The sequence below is a fragment of the Pteronotus mesoamericanus genome, unplaced genomic scaffold (genome assembly GCF_021234165.1).
Source record: "Pteronotus mesoamericanus isolate MK-2021 breed Mesoamerican mustached bat unplaced genomic scaffold, CSHL_Meso_final contig_82, whole genome shotgun sequence".
Classification (NCBI taxonomy): domain Eukaryota; kingdom Metazoa; phylum Chordata; class Mammalia; order Chiroptera; family Mormoopidae; genus Pteronotus; species Pteronotus mesoamericanus.
In genome coordinates, this window is record NW_026555265.1 from 3814502 (window position 1) to 3835357 (window position 20856).

The 20856-nt window shown below is 36.7% G+C and overlaps 1 protein-coding gene across 1 annotated transcript in view; it reads left to right on the top strand.

Moving 5' to 3' along the window:
• The first annotated feature begins 257 nt into the window (after nt 1-257).
• TPRG1 (tumor protein p63 regulated 1) overlaps nt 258-20856 on the top strand; it is a 111509-nt gene continuing 90910 nt past the window's right edge. The window contains exons 1-2 of the mRNA XM_054585266.1: nt 258-479; nt 8959-9050. Coding sequence (XP_054441241.1) covers nt 258-479; nt 8959-9050 — 314 coding nt within the window. The remainder of the gene's footprint in view (nt 480-8958; nt 9051-20856) is intronic.

The window sequence follows — 20856 nt, forward strand, 5'->3', positions numbered from 1 at the left end:
CTTCCTCTCCTGGGAAATTAAAGATGAAAACCGAAAGTACTTACAGCCTCTTTTTCTCTGTCCAGAGAATAGCCCTCCAGGATTGTAGAGTCTGAGTCGTGAAGTTAGATCCATCAATGCCTCTGTTTAGTTAATGTGGGGGATGGGTTGTCAGTTTCAGAAACATCATTTGCTCATGCACCTATTTTGCCAGAGCGAGGTGACATTTTTTTTTTCAATTGACAAGGTTGTTTCTTCCCTTGTTTTAGGATAAAGAAATGTCAATGATCAAGAGTTTTGAAGGATTCCAGCCTGTGTCTCTGAAGCAAGAGGGAGATGACCAATCCTCTGAGACTGATCAACTTTCCATGGAGGAGGGGGACCTAGGCAAGGACCCTACACCAAAGCAGATGTCAAGGCAGCCAAGTGTGACCGAAACAACACTCTACCCCAATCCTTATCACCGACCTTATCTCTCAAGGAAGTACTTCGTTACACGGGTAAAATTGTTGGTGCTCTTATATGCTACATAAGACTTTAGCACATGTTTTACCAAGTGTTTTCACATTTCTTATTTCATGCAATAGTCACAATAACTATGAAGTAGATACCTTTGCCCCCATTTTATAGGTGAAGTATATGAATTACAGAGAAGTTAAGAGAGGATGCTTTTGATCACCAGAGAGAACCAAGGAGAAGCAGGTCCTCTATTCTCCATGGATCTCTGCCTCCTCAATCCTGTGTTTATGCTAAACCTGACTCCAACAAATGAATGTTCTATGGAGAGAGAACCAGAGCAGCTAGAATAGAAAGCTGTGAGCCCAGTGTGGGTATTTGTTATATTTTGTAAACAGGGGTGGTGGAGTTGAAAGGCTTGCTGAGAATGTGCTGAATGAACCCTGGGAGTCTGCACTGGGATGCTGGTATTACCGTGTGGGAGCAGGAATTTTAAATCTCAAACCTATCGCTGCAGTGTGGAACTGAGCTCTCTTTCCTATGCACTGGAGCTGGGAAAATAAATGGATAGGTGGGTAATGAGGATGGGGGTTGTATATCTAGATGAAAAATAATGATACTTTAAACTTCTAGCATTTGAATCAGTAGAGTACTTCATTAGTTTCTAGTACCTGCCTCTGTCTTGAACTCTCCTTCATACTTCTTTTCCAATACTTTCAACATTCTTGTCAACACAGTAGTGGTTAGCTCATTGGCTATAACAACTGAGGTCAAAGTCAGGGATTTTGTATTGTGGCCAAAGAGACCATCTTATTTTTCAAGTGTACAGAGCCTCTCATTGTTGGAAAAAAAAATTAACTCAATTTCATAAATAAATTGTGACCAAGATTTCGTGTTTATTTACAAAACTTTAACTAATGAATCCTGATTTAATAGCTTTTAAAATGTGTCTTTGGTTAAGGTAAAGTTTTAATTAAATCACCTAGGTGTGTATGGAGGGTGTGTGTGTGTGTGAAGATTACATATACTCCTATCACTTATATTCAGTGACTCTTACATGCAATGTTCTTTGGAGGTACTATACTGTATGTGCATTTGTGTGAGTGTTTTTGCATATGTAAAGCATATGGTTTGTTTTCTAAAGTGTGTGGACTTGATTAAATAGAGCAAGTTAAGCTCTAATATATAGCTGTGAAGAAAATCAAAGCATCCCCTAAATTTCTTTTATCTTTGATATTCATGGCAGGACAGCCTGGGTTTGATGAGAGAAAGGCAGCCATGAGTTTTATAGAAAAAGTTTATCTTTGCAAACGTGCCATTAGGGGAACTGGCTGAGAAATCTATGCAAAGAGGTTGTTTTGTATCTTGTGATGGCCTGAAGTTGCTACAGGTCAACCAACTGGCAGTTGTGAAGTGGGAATAGGTAACAGAATAGAGACAGATTGGAATCTATCTATCTTCCAAGTCTAAACTTGAAGATGTGAATCACTTTTTGGAGAAGCTGGTGCCTTTTACCACTGACCCCGCTCAGGGGAAGGAGAATCTGAGGGAAGAGTTTTGACTGTAATAAAAATAAGCTATAGGTCCAGGTGCTGCTCTAGGCCATCAACTGGACAAGGAGATCAGCAGCTGTGAATATGAGCTGTCCCAGTGCCTGATGGCCTGTCCTGATCTTCAGTAAGGGAATGGCTGACGTTTCACTTCCAGCTTTCAAAGAGCAAGCCAGGCTCTGTATCTCCTGTCTGTCAGTCCAGTGCTCTCCCTGCTATAACGTGTGATTGAGTTTATGACTCCTTTATAGGGGTTTTCAGTGACTGACTCTGATCCATGATGCACATCTCCATCAGGTGTGTAGAAGACACCCCTAAGTTCTCAAGAGCTTGGGAAGGAAAACTTTCTTCTAATCTTATTAATGAATCTAAAGTAGATGCGAGGACTTTTTAGGAGTGCTACATTCCCAAGGTACTAAACATTTATTCTCTCTCAGACCAAGGGACAGAATAGGAAGGGTTCTTTTAGCATGTAAGTATAATGAATGTCTTTTAATGCATGTGAGGATAATGAAAATACAGATGTTGGCTCAACTGAAACTTATAGTGAGAAATGTATTTTTTTAATAAATAAAGGAATGACCCAGTTTTCACTACCTTGTAAATGACAAATCTGCTGATATGGTGGGAGTTGAGAAATTGGAGAGAATGTATGTGTGTGTATATATAAATTCTCTCATCCTCAAAATGTGGATAAAATACCAGTTTTATATGAAGTTTTTAATAAGCTAACTTTGTACAAGTTCTTAGTATAAAGCATGCCACATCTATTAACATTTCATAAGTGGTATCTTGTTGCTATTATAAATGCCTTCTCTTCCTTTTGTTGATTTGACATTTACACTTCTGTAATTGGACGTATGCAATGAATGACATTAAGTTGACCGTGACCTTACCATGGCCTCCAGGGTAAAATATAAATGTAAATGTATAGAATCTGCGGCAGTTAAAAAGTTTGAGTAAAGAAACTTAATTCATTTTCTCAAAGGATGAGTAAATAAGACCTAAGTTCTGAATGATTTAGATCTATGATAGATTCAGTATAAATTATCACTTCTTAGAGGTAAAATGAGATCTACAGATAATCTAGACCAGTGCTGCTTAATCTTTATTGTGCAAGTGAATCAATCACCTGGAGATCTTTTTAAAATGCTGATTCTGATTCAGCATCCTAGAGTGAGGCCTTAGATTCTGCCTTTCAATAAACTGTCTGGCAGTACTGGTGCCCTCTGTCCAGAGATTACACTGTGAACACCAAGGAACTAATCAATACTCTTAGTTTCAGAGGCAGCTAAGATCCAGAGAGGGGTTGTACTTGTCCAATGTCTTAACAGTTAGTGAATACCGACTTGCCCAAGACACTAGTAAATTGCAAAGCTAAGTTTAGAACCAGCTTCCCAAATCCCAATTTATAATTCTGTGATCCTATGCAGCATTTAAAAAGAAGTCAATTTATTACAATATAAGAATTTAAAGCATATATGTTGTAAATTCAGAAGAGTAATCACTAATTTAGTGGAAGAATTCCTTGGTCAAGCACTTTATTTTATTAAAAGGTTAAAAATCATTTCACAAGAGGTGGTTTATTGAAAAAGTGGAAAATAGGGATGAACAAAATAAAAGGATCATAATCCCCCTGCTCAAAGTTAACCAAAATATGTTAACATGTAGTTATACATTTTAATATATATCCTTCTTACTTTTTTCTTACCTGTTTAATGTGTGCAAAAATAGGATTACATGCCAAATATTACTTCCTATGTCAATTAATGTAGTTTGTCCATAACATCATATTTAACGAATACCTAATTATACTACCATGTAGATATACCACAATTAATTTAACATGTACTGGGTATTTAGATTGTTTCCTGTTTATATCTTTTAACCTGAAAAGGAACGTTATTTCTTGGCTTGCTTGGCAAAATGGCACTCAGCATCTCAGAGGCCAGAGGTAGATACCTGATGCTATAATGAGAAGGGGAATCAGTTATGTGAGTTTCAAGCTAGATAAGCAGCGATGTGACTGATATGGAGGTATAAAGTGATTCTGGACAAACAAAAGGGACTTTTAGAATCATAACCTCATGCATTAGATTGTACTTCTGAATACTGGATTATAAAAGGAGTCAGTGTGGTCCCTTAAACCTCATGTGTCCTTTTCTGCATCACTCCAAGATGTTGCTTCCTTCCCTCAGGCGTCCAGCCTATTATGTATTTACTGAAGCTCTGCTCTTTTGGTATAGTTTAGCAACATTTTTGCTCAGTCAGAAAAGGCCTCTGAGATATCAGATCCAACCACTGAAACACATGAAGATGTGACCTGCCCAAGATCAACCCAAAACTTCGGAGCTCTACTGAGACTGGACTCTTGACAGTTTCTACCACCTCTCCACTGCCTGTCTCCTTGGGCGATAAATGGGAGGTCACAGTAATGAAGGTCTGAACAACTTGCTCTCAGTCTGCTTAGGTAACCTTTTCCTTCTGTTGTAGTTCATCTGCTATTATTGCTTAGCCATATCTAAAAAAGGGATAGCGCCTTCTCTGAACAAAAGTACCCCTCAAGGCTAATAACTCAAGGTATATTATGATAACCACTTTATTTTGGAGACACATTCAAAGGCAATGTCTTATGAAAGAAACAATACTTGATCCACATGGGGGAAGATATTTTTAAACTCCCTGTAAGACTTTATATTTGCAGATACCTTATCAGAAAGTTGAAAGAGATAAAGGATGGGGAATTATCTCTAAATTTATACTTGAGAATATAAATTACATATAAACTACTGGGACTAAAACTATTTGATCTTTTAATATTTGATTAACGGTTCCCCATGGCCTTTTTATAGCCTGTGTTCTATTGTGAGCAACGAGACTTTAATAAGCAGGTTTGAGATTTCCCATTGTGCAGCAAGATGTCGTTGCTTTCATGGCTCTAATTTGGCTTTCATACTTTCTCCCTTCCCCTCTTCTCTTACTATAGGGTTCCCCATGTCTTACTCTTGTCTTGAGAACAACTAAATACATTAGTTATATTGTTATTGTTTGTGTGAGCTTCTTTCTGGTCTAGAAATTATATATCTCACTGGGCAAAAGCTTTCTCAACTTTTCTCCTTATACTAAAATCCCTTGAAGATTATAATAAAGATGCTGTTTCTTTCTAAGGGCAGTTACTTAACAATAGTAAAATAAAATGCAGTTCCTTCATTTTCAGAGAAAGACACATTTGATTAAACTTTACAAGTCACATGTATTTTAAAACTTGTTTTTTTACTTTATGTATTTACAGCAAAACAATCCTCTCTGTCCCTGTGACATGATCACTGCCACAAAACAGATCTTGTATTTGACTCCCTGGGAGCATTCCTTCCTGTCCCCTCCTCTCACTGTCTAGTTAAGGAGTCTAGTACATGGGGAAAAATTAGCAGCAGACATGAGTATTGTTTGTGTGACAACTGGCCCCGGGCTAGTCTAGATCAAGGAAAAGCAAGGAAACAAAGACATATGTCTTTGAAATTCTCTCAGTAAATTTGTTTTGACTGAAGATATTCAGGGCTAGATTATTAGAGAAAATATGGCCAGTTATGCTATATAGTGACTTTAAAAAAGGATCCCTCCCAATGTTTTTTGTTAAAATCTAGAATTAGAACTATATGTTTATATGTGTATTGCCTTGATAAGCTTTCTTTTATCACATGATGAGTACATATTATTTTGTCATTTTTTTCTATTAAGCTATAAGGAGTCTCAGAGCTAATTGTTCCATTACAGTAACCATTTCGTCCCCAAATCCTGGTACAACTATTTATCTTATATTTATATTATCAGTAAGAACGATAATACAGTTTTTTATTATTCGGTGTTACTAAATATTTTTGGCATCTTCCAACAATTCTGTTACAACTAATATTATCTTATCCACCTAACAAATTATTAAACTGATATAGAATGACAAAATGATTCAACATGGGTGTAGCAGCAAGCAGAATGGCTGAGATTTATATCTCATCCTCAACACAAGTCAACTCATTCACACATTTTTATTTCATTTCCAATACTAAGTGTCTGAAGTTAATGAATTATAGTACCAGTAACCTTGCAGACAGTGAGGGCATTTACAGAACTCCAGAGACTTCCAAACCATTTGGTAAAGATATACTTTATTTGTACCCATCAAATTCCTTCCCCATCCTTAGGGAACCATTGCTAACATTTTTATGTATCCTTTTAGAGTTACTTTAGGCATATACAAGCAAACACAAATATTTATTCTTATCTGTTCTCTTCTTTTTTACATTAAAGTTGGCATATTTACCTTCTCTTCTGAACATTTTTTCTTTCACTTAATAATATATTTTGAAATTTTTACATGTTAATACAAGTTTCCTCATTTTCAGATATATTCAGCATATTTCATTGTACAGATATGCCTATGATATATGTAACTAGTACCCTATTGATAGATATTTGGGTTCCTTCCAAATTTTTGCTATCCACAAACAAGACTGCAAAGAACATTTTAGATATGTCATTGTGCATGTATGCAAGGATATCTGTAGTATAACTTCACAGAAGTGGAATGTGTAAATCAAAGAGCAGATTATTTTGATAGAGTTTGCCGATTGCTTTCCATAAAGACAAGTAAGGTTTTGAAATATTTTGTACTATTGTATTCGTTTTCAAATATTTTTGAAAAAGTGTCTGGCATAAAAGCATTCAACAAAATACTTATTTTAGGATTATTTCATTATTCTTCCATTCCATTTGTGTTTTTATCCACCAAATTATATTAGCTGCAGCATCAATTATGTGAATATATGGGAGAGAGTGGAAGAATCCCCATTATAAGTCATCATAGAAAGTATTGTGTTTTAGAGAATTTGACCAGTGGGCCTGGTAGAGTCAGGCTGCATCATGGGAAGCGGAGGCTGTGTGACAGGAGAATTGTTGTGGGATTACAGGAAATTCCCCTCCATGGCAGTCCAGTCCTTCCAGGAAGATCCCTGGAAACCAGGGATGTTGGCACAACCTCTGCTGTGACTGGGAGCTCAAGGAATATTTGGTTAATGTCCTAGAACTTACTGATTTCATGACACACAGTTTTCAGTAGGCCTGGGGTGCCATATTATCTTCCTGTTAACACTTTAACTTGCAGCAGGAGATGGTAAAAGGGTCAGAAATCATTCAGTCCAATGTCTGACCATCCAATTTAACAGGATAAAATGATAGAACCTCTCCGTATAAGGGCTGTGATCATATATTCTTAGAGATGTTAAGGAGGTTTTGGTCATCAGCTTGGCTCAGAAAGCTTTGGTTGGCATACTACTTAGATGAGGAAAGAGACGCCAAGGAATCGTCTGAGTCACAGAATTCATTCACAGCAGATCTGGATAAAGAACCCAGGTCCCTCAGCTCTGTTTAGGAGTTGACCCGTCCTTTTCCTGGCTAAGTGGGGCTGTGTGCAGTCAACTGGAGGAAGGGAGAGTCAAGTAGGTAAAGCTCTATACCTTTACTCCCACTTATTTGAAGTAGATTCATTCTGTTCCTATTTTTATGGTATGGATTCTTATATAAAATTTTTCCTAACCAATAGACTCTGTGGTCGAAATGTTTCAAAGCCTTTTAATATAGACTAAAAAGATAAGCAAACCAAAATCCTACCACAACTCCACTTCTGAGAGGAGAAGATATTTGACTGGGTCCTAGCCAGGCTAGTGGTCCTGTTTTCTTTTGTGAGAGAAGGGTCTCATGCTGGGTGGTATTAGGAATATTAATATATAGAGAAAATAAGGTGTTTAGTATTAAAGCTTTATTATATAGAAAATACATGAAAATTTGCAAGCTACTCGTCAGTAACCCAGACTTGGGAATGAGGTTAGAATTGCACCGTAGGCCTAGAAATTGAAGGTCTGGGTTCCTTGTTTCTGCTACTTCCTAGCTGAGTGAGCTTGACAAGATACTTCCAGACATTGGTCCCTGTTTCTAAAACTATAAAATGAAATGGCTTAGACTGAGTAAGCCCAAGTTGTTCTTAACTTTGGCTACACATTGGAGTCATCGGGATGCTTTAAAAAATACCGACGTATTGATGTTTGAGTCCCATACACTGAGTATCTAATGTAATTGGCCTGGTGCACAGCCTGGGCATTATGATTTTTTAAAGTTTCCCTGGTAATTCTGATGTGCAGCCAAGGTTGAGAACAACTGTCTAGAGATCAATGGTTCTTATGGTTGGATCCCACGTCAACAATATCACTTAGAAACTGGACAGAAATGCCAATTCTCAAGTCCACTTCAGACCCACTGAATCAGAGACTCTGGGACAGGGCCCAGGCATCTGTGTTTTAAAACCCATTTCGGGTAATTCTGATGTGTACTGATGTTTAAAAAACCACTGAGCTGGAGGATCTACAAATTTCTGATTAGGACAGAGATTAATAATCTTTTAGCTAGAGGTAGGCCTATAAGTAGGAATATCGGCTTGGAAAGGGATAAAGAAAAGTAAGGTAAGGAGACAAAAAAGTTTATTCATAGAGACAGATAAAATTATGACTAGAATATTGGAAGAAGTTTTCTTTGTGTATATTTTATTGCTGTGTGCTCTTGGAAGAGAGAAAGGTTTGATTTTAAAAATGTATCGATTGCTAAATGCTTTGAACTGTCTGATAAGCATGTTTGTTCTGAAAATCTAGTCCTCTGGAAATGGCTGTCTTCCTTTCTATGAGAAAGTATGAGTAAGATTATGGAAGCCAGGGCTTGGATAGCTTTTGTCCCACCCAAGAACAGTTTAGTAAATTCCAGAGTTCGAGGCTAAGTTCTGCAGCAAGTAGTACCTAGAACAAATAGGCAAATGCAGGAACTATCTTTCCTGCTCAGTTTTTTGAAGAAGCTTCAAAAAAATAATAACTAATCACAAGCACAAAGAGGACTCAGTCTTCTCTAAGCTAGGTATTGTCTTTTTCCCACTCAGCCAGGCGCCATTGAGACTGCCATGGAAGACTTGAAAGACCACGTAACCAAGACTTCTGGAGAGAAAATCCAAGGCTTCTGGCTCTTGACAGAGTGAGTAGTTATGGCTCAGTGAAGGGAAGTGGAAATCTAGCATTTTCCTTAACACAACTACAGCACAATATGAGATGGACCTTTAGGAGAATTTCTTCTGGTTGTTACATAAGATAATTGATTGCCATATTCAGTTAGGAAGTAAAGTTTCATAATGTCCCATGGATGATGGTATGGCCAAATTTTATACCCACAACTGTTTCCCAAACTACTTACTTCACGCAGCCATCACTCTGACTGCCTTGGGGCAAGCCCTCATCATTGCTCTCAAGGACTATTGCATTAACCTCCTAACTGAACTTTCTGGTTCCAATCTGTCTCTTAAAAACACTCTATTCAACCACATGAGGCCACTGACCATCCCACTCTGGGTAGAATGGAAAGAAAGATTAAGAAACAGGAACGAGGTCAACATATACAGGTTAAACTTTATGTTGTGTCCAATAACATGAGCAACAAAACCAGGAAAATCATGCAAAATAGAAAAGACAGGCCACATGTTCATTTAGTATTAAAAAAAAAAAAAGGCTAATACACAGTCCCTATCACTTTAATAGCTGCACCATTTACCCCCAGATCTTAATATTATTTATAAGGGCTTTCATTGCAAATGAAGCCATGAGGGCAGTTACCTCTTTGTCCTTCCCTGAAACTTGTGTCTACATGACCTTTTGTTCGCCTACCAGGAAAATATTAGGAATACCATTGTTTTTATAATTAACAAAATATTCATATATTAAGGGAAAGAGGCACCTCTTTTCTGCCAAAGAATCCATAATATTAAATGGAGAATGAAAATAGAACTTCATTTCAGAAGCTTAATTGGTTCAGTGAGTTCTCTGTCTTGGCAACATGGTCACCAAAGGCTCCAGCAGAACAGCTCAGTGGTTCCTGTATGTTGGAAGAAGTGGGTCTGATCCTGCAGCATGCCTGCTTGTTCACAGTGGCTCATGAGAGATGAATGGCACAATTTCAGGGATTTTGAGAATCAGTTCATTATTTAAATTAAATTATATAAAGTTTCTAACCAAATAAATTAAGTTTAAAAGGTAATACACTAAAAATGCCTCACTTCCTGATGATTTCATTTTGCAGTTATATACATTCTTGGGATACACATTCTTACCTATAACATTCGTGTGGTGGAAATACTATATGATAGTGTGCTACTGCCTGTCTCTTCCCAACTGCAAATTCAGTGTGCCATGTTGGCAGCTTGGAATTAACCCTGGGGCAGTGATTATGCTATGGAAATCAGAAAACACCAGTTTTCAGAGCTTGATTTATTGTTTTGATTGTCTAGACTTTCTGCTCTGTATAACATTTTCTACTGCAAAATCATAATATGGTACACATTTTAAAGGACACGTGCTTAAAAGAATTCTGCTCTTTATGATAGTGCACATACTAAAGGGTACATTTATTTATTGATTGATTTTAAAGAGAGAGGAAAACAGAGAGAGAAACATTAACTTGTTTTTCCACTTATTTATTCATTCACTGGATAACTCTTGTTTGTGCCCTGACTGGGTATCAAACCTGCGATGTTGGCATATTGGGACAAGGCTGTAACCGACTGAGCTACCTGGCCAGGGCAAACTAAAGGGTGTGTTTACAACTGAGAGACAATAGACTGATAACTGGCATAACTGGGCTTGATGGATGTTTTAGTTTAATTCTCCATAAGGAAGGAGTGCAACGTAACTCTTGGGCTTGGGCTGGGGGAACTGATGGGTTGACTGAGCCACCATTGCAGGTTTAGAATAAAATAACTCTACTTTATTGAGAAACTACTATATTGCATACATTGTAAAAGGAACTTGATGCACACAGTTCACTTTATCCTCCCAATAATCTTCTCATTCACTTTTTACAGAACTTGTTGAGTACGGTTTTGGAAAAAATGTGTTTTCCCACAAAGAAATGTTGACTAGACTGTTTTATATATATGTCCAGATACTATCTTTATAACTAGTTTTTCAAAAAGGAGAGTAATCCTGGCATGCTTGTTTCTTATACTCTTGCTTTCTATAGAAGCTTAAATAACACTAAGTCAGTAAAGGCATTTTTTTTTTTTAAGGAATATCACCTGAATTAGTTCAGGTGAGCTGCTTTGTGATACTCTAAGTTGATACAGATATATTATTCAGTGAACATTAGAAAAATGAGTTTGAAGGCACTTGGGCAGAGGCTTGTGGAGGATGCACAGAGAGGCCAAAAGGATAAACAGAAATGCAACCGTTAACTCCAGCAAGGTCCCAGTTAGCTGAAACCAGTAAGAATACTTTAAAGAGATTCCAGTTAGGACCCAGGCCCCCATTCCAGCTCATCCAAGAACTTTACTTGTCTCAACAGCTATACAGACAGGATTGTGTTTATCTCAATTTTTTCTCCTCTTCTCACTGTCTCTCCTGACCCTTCTGGGAAAGGACTTTTTAAAGAAATTGTGTGTACCCTTTTAGAAGTGATCCATTAAATCAGAATCAAGGAGAACATCTTGACACTCTATGGAGTCTCAAAAAGTGTGATATGATGGCAATGAAGTGGCTCCTCAGTGGGATGTACTCAAGATGTCTTTGTCTGCAGTGGTTAAGGAGGCAGGAGGAGATGGGATCTTCCCTCCATGCGCGATAGTGTGAAGTGGTGATGGGGGTTGTTGTGCTTATTCCTCTTATTCATAAACAAGAATATTTGCCTCTAGTGCCTGGAATCAAGTAACAAGTAACTCTAGTTCTTCATTGTAGAAAATACAACATGTTTCATTGTCTATATTCTCCTAAACCCACCCAGAATTTTCTACCTGAGGACTTTGGTATACTAAATACATGAAATTGAATTAATTATCTACATCAAACATATAGACAGTAGAATAAAAGTGAAGTCAGTGAGGCAGCCTGGAGTCATAGAAAGAATCCTGAATTTGAAATGAGAAGACTTGGTTTTGAATCCTTGCTCTACTACTTACTATTAGTGCAGCTGGGTGAACTTGAGTAGGTTTTGTCATTTCCTCTTTAATTGGTGAATTTGTTTAAATGTGTTCTTCAGTTCACTAGAAATTCACTGTTCTGGAAAAAAGCACTGCCACTGTTATTTTTTGGTATATATTATTGCAGATTTTCTCCATGCATTTTTGCCAAATATTGTTATCATAGATAACATTTATTGAGCACTTCAATTGTACCAAGTACAGTATTGTGGTAAGTGCTTTCCATGCATTTGCCATTATGTCAGTATAATACATATAAATGTGTTAATCTCTAAATGGCACTTCTGTCAGGTTTTCCTTGTATTGTTCCTGGTTATCATGTAGTGTTTGTGAAGTGACACACTCATTCACCTATTATTGGACAATTACTTCCCCAGTTGTCAATGGCTACACACATTTAAGGGTTTATATTATTCTTTTAAAATTGAAGCACAAAGTAAGGAATATTTACAAGTGGGGCAGAGTAAAACTGCACTATTAGAATGAGAGATAAAATACATAAGGCATTCCCCATTTATTTTTGATAAAATAATAATATTTTTATAGGACTTTACAGTTTAAAAAGTGATCTTCTTCCTCTAAGTCAATCTTCATAGTGATCATCTGAGGTAGGAAATGTTACCTATTATTTACCTGTGAGGAAACTGAGGCTCAGAAGAATAACCAGCTCTGAAGTAGCAGAGGTAGGGCTCTGATGTATTATGCTGGCCTGACTTTTGCTAAAATAATCCTCTAGCTATTTTGCTAAGATTCCACTTATGCCTCTTATTAAATTGTAGTGTGTGGTTCCTTTGACAGAAACATGTTGCATAAACTGAGAATTCTGTTTCTTGGTCTTGGTCGGGTATTTGGCAGTATGCAGAGAATCTCTTCCTAATTTAGAAAGATTCCCCAGAAGAATGTTCCATCTTAGATATTTAAATAAAAGGAAAGGCATTCTGGGTGACAAAGGGGCATCGAGGAACAGGTGACTGGGAACTATTTTCCAGGTACGGGGTGCCTCTTTGGAGTACACTGATCCCCGAAACAGCACTGCATGTGATTGCTTTTACACCTGCACTCACATCTGATCAAACAGACCCATGGGAGAAGGCGAGCAAGAACTATTGGCTTCATTTTATGGATGAAGAAACCCAGAGATGAAATGACCCATCTAAACGTAATCACTTACTAGGGTAACAGGAGGGTCACAAGACCTCCCACCCAGCCTCATTGTCTTCTCATAGCCCTGCTTTTGCTGCTTTTTGTGATTGTTCATCCCCCAACACAGTGATCACCACAGTTTGAATTGGTTAAATGACCTTTGCACCCATGTCTGGTTTCTTTGTCAATTATCTATTGTTTGCAGGAAGGAGGGTCAGAGATTCACTGGACAGGTTTGGAGACTTTCCTCTTTTCCTCTCCAGATCATGTACTGCCCATTGCTGTTCATTTGACTTTATTCAGTCTTTTCCTAGAATTAACCAAAAAGTCAAATTCCTGTAGCAAATGGTAGGTGTCACGAATGGGTAAAGCAAGTCACACTTTATCTTGTCACAGTCTAATTCTGTTATACAGCAGGCTGTACAATAATTGTAATGAAATATATTGCTACTTGTAATTAAAAAATAAAAACCCTGGCAATCAGGGATTTCTGAACCTTTAGTCAAGAATAATAGACATACTATGAAAATTAAGTTAACATTCCAAAATGTTTCTCCTACCCAATTCCATTATTTTTGTGTACTTCCATTTATGTATTGTAGATGATTGTGACTAAAAGTGTGGTTTTGGAATCAGCACCACCTAGGAACTCGTTAGCAATACTGACCCTCAGGACCCACCTCAGACATACTGAGCTTAAATCTGCATTTTCACAGAATCCCCAGTTGATTCCTATGTGCCTTGCAATTTGAGAAGTCCTTGTCCAGATCACTCTCATGCTATGGTCTGAAAGCTCCAGTGTGTTCTCATTGTCTGCATGCTCTTTTGCTTCATCTTTAAGATCCTGCATGTCATGGGCTTTCAACTGAGCTGCCTGCTGTCCTCAAAAGTTCCTGGCACAATTTCTTGGCCTCATTATTGCTCTCACCCAATTTGTTCTATTTTATAGGCCTCCATCTCCTTTCTGTTTATCCAGATCTTTCCTGTCCTTCAGGAATGTTATATCAATAAAGTCTTCCAATAATTCAAGCAGGATAATTTTCTCTCCCTTCTTTGTGCTCATGTTATACTTCATAGTAAAGTTCAGGTGCACATGGTGAGGAAGGCCTGTTTCTGATTCACCTTTCTCAGCCCATCTGTACCCACCTCCCAGGGCTTAACAGCATATCTGGCACATGGTAGGTCTCAGAAACTATCATGGACTTGACTTGAATTTAATTCTGATAGAGTCATACACTGTTTGAAGCCTTTCGCTGACATGAGCAGGGTCCATCCATTGAGTTCAGCCTCCATTTCCCTGGACCTCCAAGCAGCTCAAAGACCAAAGAGACTTCCTCCGACCTTGGGTGAAAGCACTTGAACTGAAAAGTGACTCAAATCTATCAAGATGTTAATGACCTGTGGCAGGACTCTGGCAGCAAGAAAAGCACCTTCGTTGCCAGAATCCATTTATACTGGGTGGGTGTTCTCGACAACCACTTAATTATACACATTGCTTTTCTCTATTAATTCCCCATGGCGGCCACTTCATCCAGATAGCTAATGGTCCCTGAGTGACCTGAATTATAGGACAGTGAGGGCATTTAGTTACTGCAGTCACAAATGTACTCAGAAGTGTTTGTTTTTCCAAGACTGCTACCAATTAGGGGGGAGTTAGAACAAGCCAAAATGTGAAAAAGATCTGGTGCACCTAAATGTACAGTTCCATCACTTGCCAGCGGTGTGACTTTGGTTATATAAATATATTCCTTACACTAGTCCTCAGTTTTATAATTTATAAAATGGGGATAAAAAGAGGTTTATTTATTTAAACATTAAATTACTTTTATATGTAAAATACATACAATTTTTGCCACATTGTATGTACCACATAAGAGGTGGCTTTTATCATTGTTATTATTTCTTCACATTCACTCATTCATACATTCATTTAAGTATTTACTAAGCTCCTTCCATAAGCCAGACTCCATCCTAACCAACAAAAATACAGAGGCAAATAAGGCAAGATTTCTATCTTCAAGGAGTTTTCAGTCTTTTTTTTAAACCAGGGACATGTTTATTGATTTTAGAGAAAGAGGCACTGATGTGAGAGAGAAACATTGATCGGCTGCCTCTCATATGTGACCCAACCCGGGACTGAAACTGCAGCCTAAGTATGTGCCTTGACCAGGAATCAAACTCATAACCTTTGGGTGTACAGGAAGATGCTCCAGCCACCTGAGCCACATTGGCCAGGGCAGGAGCTCTCAGACTTGTGGGGAAGGAACTCATGTAAATGAACTCACAGCATAATATGACACATGTTGATGTATAGTCCTGCAAATGATTCCATGGGAACACATACTCAAACAGTGTAGATAGATTTAAAGAAGGAAGAGAAATTTTCAAAAAATATAATGAGAAAAAACATTCATATAGAGGGAAGAATACATATGGAGTAATGGGCACAGGCGCAGGGAACCACAGCAGTTCAGGGTGGCTGGATGGTAGTGATTAAGAGTGGGAGACCTAGAAACAAGCTAGAAAGGGAGAAAGGAGCCAGAAAATCAAGGATTTTGAATACCAGGCTAAGAATTTAGATCATGTTTCTTTCCTGGAGTCACAAATTGGAGATCTATAAGCCATTTCAATGCTTTTGGATAGGGTGTGTCTCCCCAGTTTGCCAATATCTTGCCATTGCTTATTGCCTTGTGTGGGCCTCCCTTCATTCCTATGATACAGTGATTTGTGTTAGACTTGTCTGCATGTGAAAACCCACCGTGTGCATCCCTTCCAACCACATGTCCAATGACTGCATATTAGAATACTGAATTCAGTCGTGGTATGGAAGTGTATGCACAAGAAATGAAGTCAGGCCATCATCATCATCATTATTATTGTTATTATGTAATGGGTTTACCATTTAGAACACACCACTGCCTTTATGTTTTCTTCATGACCTCTACAGGCATTTTTTTTTCTCTTGAGTTACTGAAAGATATCAAGTAAGATATTGGCATTTTCAGAAAAACAGTAGGTTCTGGAAATAATTTAAAATACTCTAAACTTAATCTTGATTATCTATGGGTCTGCCAATGTGTATTTTATTAAAGAAAACAAGAATTCAATCTTAATATTTAAGACACTACAGCTTTTATATAAGCAACTGTTATAGATATTTATGAATAAACATGCTGCCTGATTCACAAACAGTAAATTGTCTCCACTCTACAGGGTCCCTAGGTTGTCGCAAGATTCCCCATAGTGGGGAAGGTACGGTAGGTCTAGGAGGGATAATCGATGTGAAGAGGAAGGAGCCTCTGTCCCCACTGGTCTGTTTAGTAGAGAGAACTGCAAAGTTTAGGAATTGCTGTGGCTTCTGAAATGCTGCGCTATGTGAATTAATAAAATTGTTGACTTCTGAGCAGAGAAAATTACCAGGCAAAGAGAAGGAACTGTATAATGATAAAAGGATCAACCTACCATAAAGACAGAGAAATTCTAAATGGGTATGCACCAAATAACTGAGATGAAAAATATACAAAATAAAAACTGATAGAACTGAAAGGAGAGAAAATAAGCCAATGATTATAGTTGTATACTTAAACACCATTTTGTCAATAATTGATATGACAAATAAGCAGAAAACCAGCAAGGATTTAAGAAAACTCAATTGGGCCCAATTAACATTTACAGAGCACTTCACCCTATAAAAGCAGAATACATGTTTTTTTCAAGCACCCACAGAAAGTAAACCAAGATTCAACATATCCTGAGCCACAAAAAAACCTCACCAAACTGAATAGAACTGAAATCATTCAGAGTATGTTATCTGACTATACTGGAAGCAAACAAGAAATTAATAACAGAATGATAAAGGGAAAATCTCTGAATACTTAGAAACTAAACAGCATACTTACAAATAGCTCAAGGGTCAAAGAAGGAGTTTTAAAGGAAATAAAATGAACATTGAGCCAAAATCAAATAAAAATGCAAAATATTACAATATGTAGGATACAGCTAAGCTGTCCTGAGTGATAAATTTATAGCACTAAAGGAACAGTGCTCAAATTAATTGAGGAAAAGCCTTTAAGCTCTTTCCCAAGAAACTAGAAAAAGAAGACCAAATAAACCCAAAGTGAGCAGAAGAAAGGAAATAATAAAGATAAGATAATGTTTAAAAAATACATAAAATTAATGAAGCAAAAAGCTAGTTCTCTAAAAAGTTTAATAAAATTGACAAGCTTTTAGTAAGGTTGCCAAAAAAGAAGAGAGAAGAGACAAATTGCCAACATTAGAAATGAAACAGTGGTATCGCTACAGACCCTGCAAATAACAAAGAGATAAGTGATTATAGCCACCAACACTACGCACATAATTTTGATACCTTAGATGTAATGGACCACAACACACCCAATATGAAGTAGATAACTTTAATAGCTCTGTAACAATTAGTAAATTGAATTTGTAATTAAAATCTCCCCAAAGAATTCTCTAGGCCCAAGTGATTTCACTGGAGAATTCTATAGAGAAGAATGAGTAACAATTTACATAAACTTTTCCAGGAAATAGAAGAGAAAGAAATATTTTCCAGTTTCTTCTATGAATCCAGTATTTACCTGATACTAAATGTAGACAAAGATAGAACAAACATAAAACTACAAACCAATAACTATAGAGAATATAAATGTAATCATTCTTTGTTTTTTCTCCATGTTTCCATGCTTCTGGTTTATTTTGTTCGTTAGTTTATTCTGTTGAATAGTGTTCACTTATAGGTGAGATCATAGGGTATTTGTCTTTCATCAACTGGCTTATTTCACTTAGCTTAATATTCTCCAGTTCCATCCATGTTGTTGCAAAAGGAAGGAGTTCCATCTCTCTCTCTCTCTCTTTCTTTCTTAAATACAGATTGATTTTATTTATTTTTTAAATGTCAAAGTTAATTATAAAATATTAAAAAATTTTTAAACCATTATAGGGTCTCAGCAATGAAAGCAACATGACACCAGCACAGAAATAATCAAGGAGGTCAATGAAATATAATGAGCATTCTAAAGACAAATGTATATATCTGTATAACAATATAATATATGATTAAATTGATATTTCAGATCAATGGGCAAAATAAAGCTTATTCAGCAAATAAAATGCACAGACCACTATTACTTGAAATAAAACAAATATAGAGCCCTATTTCACACATTTTATAAGAAATATTCAGATGAGTTAAAAATCAATATGTAGAATATAAGGAGTTTTAGAAGAAAATAGAACTAATATTTTTCATGACCTGAACTAAAATATTCAACCCCAGAAGCTATAAAGTAAGTATTGACAATATAACTATATTAAACATTTAAGACTATATAGTAATATACATATAAAAAAAGTTAAAGGACAAGGAATAGAATAGGAAAGTATTTGTAACACATCTAAAACATGGTTAATAAGTTTTGTTTTTTTTGTTTTTTTTTTGTTTTTTTTTAGGGAAAAAAGTTCTACAAACCTTTAATCAATAAATGGATAAAGAATACCAAAAAGTCCTTTAAAGCTTTTTTTTTAATTATAGAAACAGGCAATAAATATACAAAAACAGGTTTAGTTTCAACAAATAATAAAGGAACAATTGAAATAACACATCATTGTCACAATCAGATTAAATATTAAAAATATTGGTAATATCAAGTATTGGTGACTGTGAAAGGAACTGGGTATTCATAGACTCTTTTTCTTCATCTTCTTAAAGCAGTCCCTTTAGAATATTTTGCAGCGCTGATTTGGTGGAGGTACATTCTTTTAGCCTTCTTTTGTCTGGGAAACTCCTTATTTCGCCTTCCATTTTAATTGAGAGCCTTGCTGGGTAGAGCAGTCTTAGTTGCAGGCCTTTGCTTTTCATGACTTGGAATATTTCATGCCACTCCCTTCTGGCTTGCAGTGTTTCTGTTGAGAAGTCAGCTGCTAGTCATATTGGGGCTCCCTTATATGTTACTACCTCTTTCTCCCTTGCTTGCTTTAGGATTCTCTGTTTGTCTTTGATACTTGCCATTTTAATGGTGATGTGCCTTGGAGTGGGCCTCATTGGGCTCCTCTTGAATGGGACCCTCAGTGCTTCCTGGACTTGTCTGACTTTTCCTCTCCCCCAATTAGGGAAGTTTTCCACCATGACTTTTTCAAACAGGTTCTCTATCCCTTCCTCATCCTCTTCTCCTTATGGTATCCCTATTATACGGATATTATTATGTTTCAAGTTGTCCTGCATTTCTCTAAATGCTTCTTCATTCTTTTTGAGTTTTCTTTTTCACTTTCTTGCTCTTTCTGGGAGCTTTTTTCTACCTTGTCCTTCAGCTTGCTGATTCGATCCTCTGCTTCCTCTAGCCTACTTTTGATTCCTTCTACTGTGTTCTTCAATTCAGAAATTGTATTCTTCATTTCCTCTTGTCTCTTATTGATAGTTTTTATGTTCTTTTTCATGCTGATGTAGTTTGCAGTAAGTTCCTCATAGTTTCCCTGTATTTTTTGGTAATTCTCTCTGAGCTCCCTGAGCTCATTGAGCTTCCTTAGAACTGTTGTTTGGAACTGAATATCTGATAGTTTACTTGCCTCTATTTCATTGATTTCTCTTTCTGGAGATTCCTCCTTTCCCTTTGAGTGGGGCATATTTCTTTGTCTTCTCATTATTTGTGAGACTCTTCTCTTTTGCATCTGCTTCTTAAATTGATCCTGACTTGTGGTGTGAACTTCTATGGTTGGAGACTGCGGTTTTTACTTTCTGGATCTCCCTCTGATGAAGTCACATGTCATCCCTGTCTGACTTTAGTCAGTCTGTTTGAGACTTCCAGGAATCTACTGTTTGTGGCTGTCTCCTTCAGCTGTTAATCTAGTCACTAAATAAAAACATTCTTAACAGAATGGTAGCAAATATAATTCAGCATATATTAAAAAATCATATGCTATGACCAACTGAGGTTTATTCCAAGGATGAAATGCTAATTTGGTTTTAGAAAATTAATCAGTGTAATCCACCATATTAATAAGCTAACAAAAGAAAATCACATGATTAGATCAATCCATGCACAGATAGCATTTGACAAAATTCAATACACCCATTGATGATAAAAGCTCTTAGAAAAGTAATAGAAGATAACTTTTTAAAATTTGATTAGGAATATCTGCATAAAACCTATAGTTAACATCATGCTATCATGAAAAGATTAATGTTTCCCCTCTAAGATTGGGAGGAAGGCATAAGTATTCACTCTTAGTACCACTATTCAACATAGCACTGGAATATTTAGCAAGCATAATAAGGCAAGAAAATAAAGTAAAATGTATACAGATCAGAAAAGAAGAAATAAAAGCTGTCCCTAATTATAGATGGTACACTAGTCTTTGTAGAAAATTTTAAGGGATCTACCAAAAAATTCCCAGAACTAATAAATGAGCTTAAGAAAATTGCTGGGATTCAAGATCAACATACAAATATCAGTTGTACAAGGTCTATCCAGAGGTATCCAGCCATGTAATATGATAGAGACATTTATTGAAGAAGATACAAGATAGAAGAAACATTGTACATAAGAAAATGATGCTTCAGTTACCCTTCAAAGGAGGCATTTTGGGACCTCACACAGTCTTCCCAATCACCATCGGCTGCCCTGTTATATTTTCCTGAATTTTGTCAATGATCTGAAATCT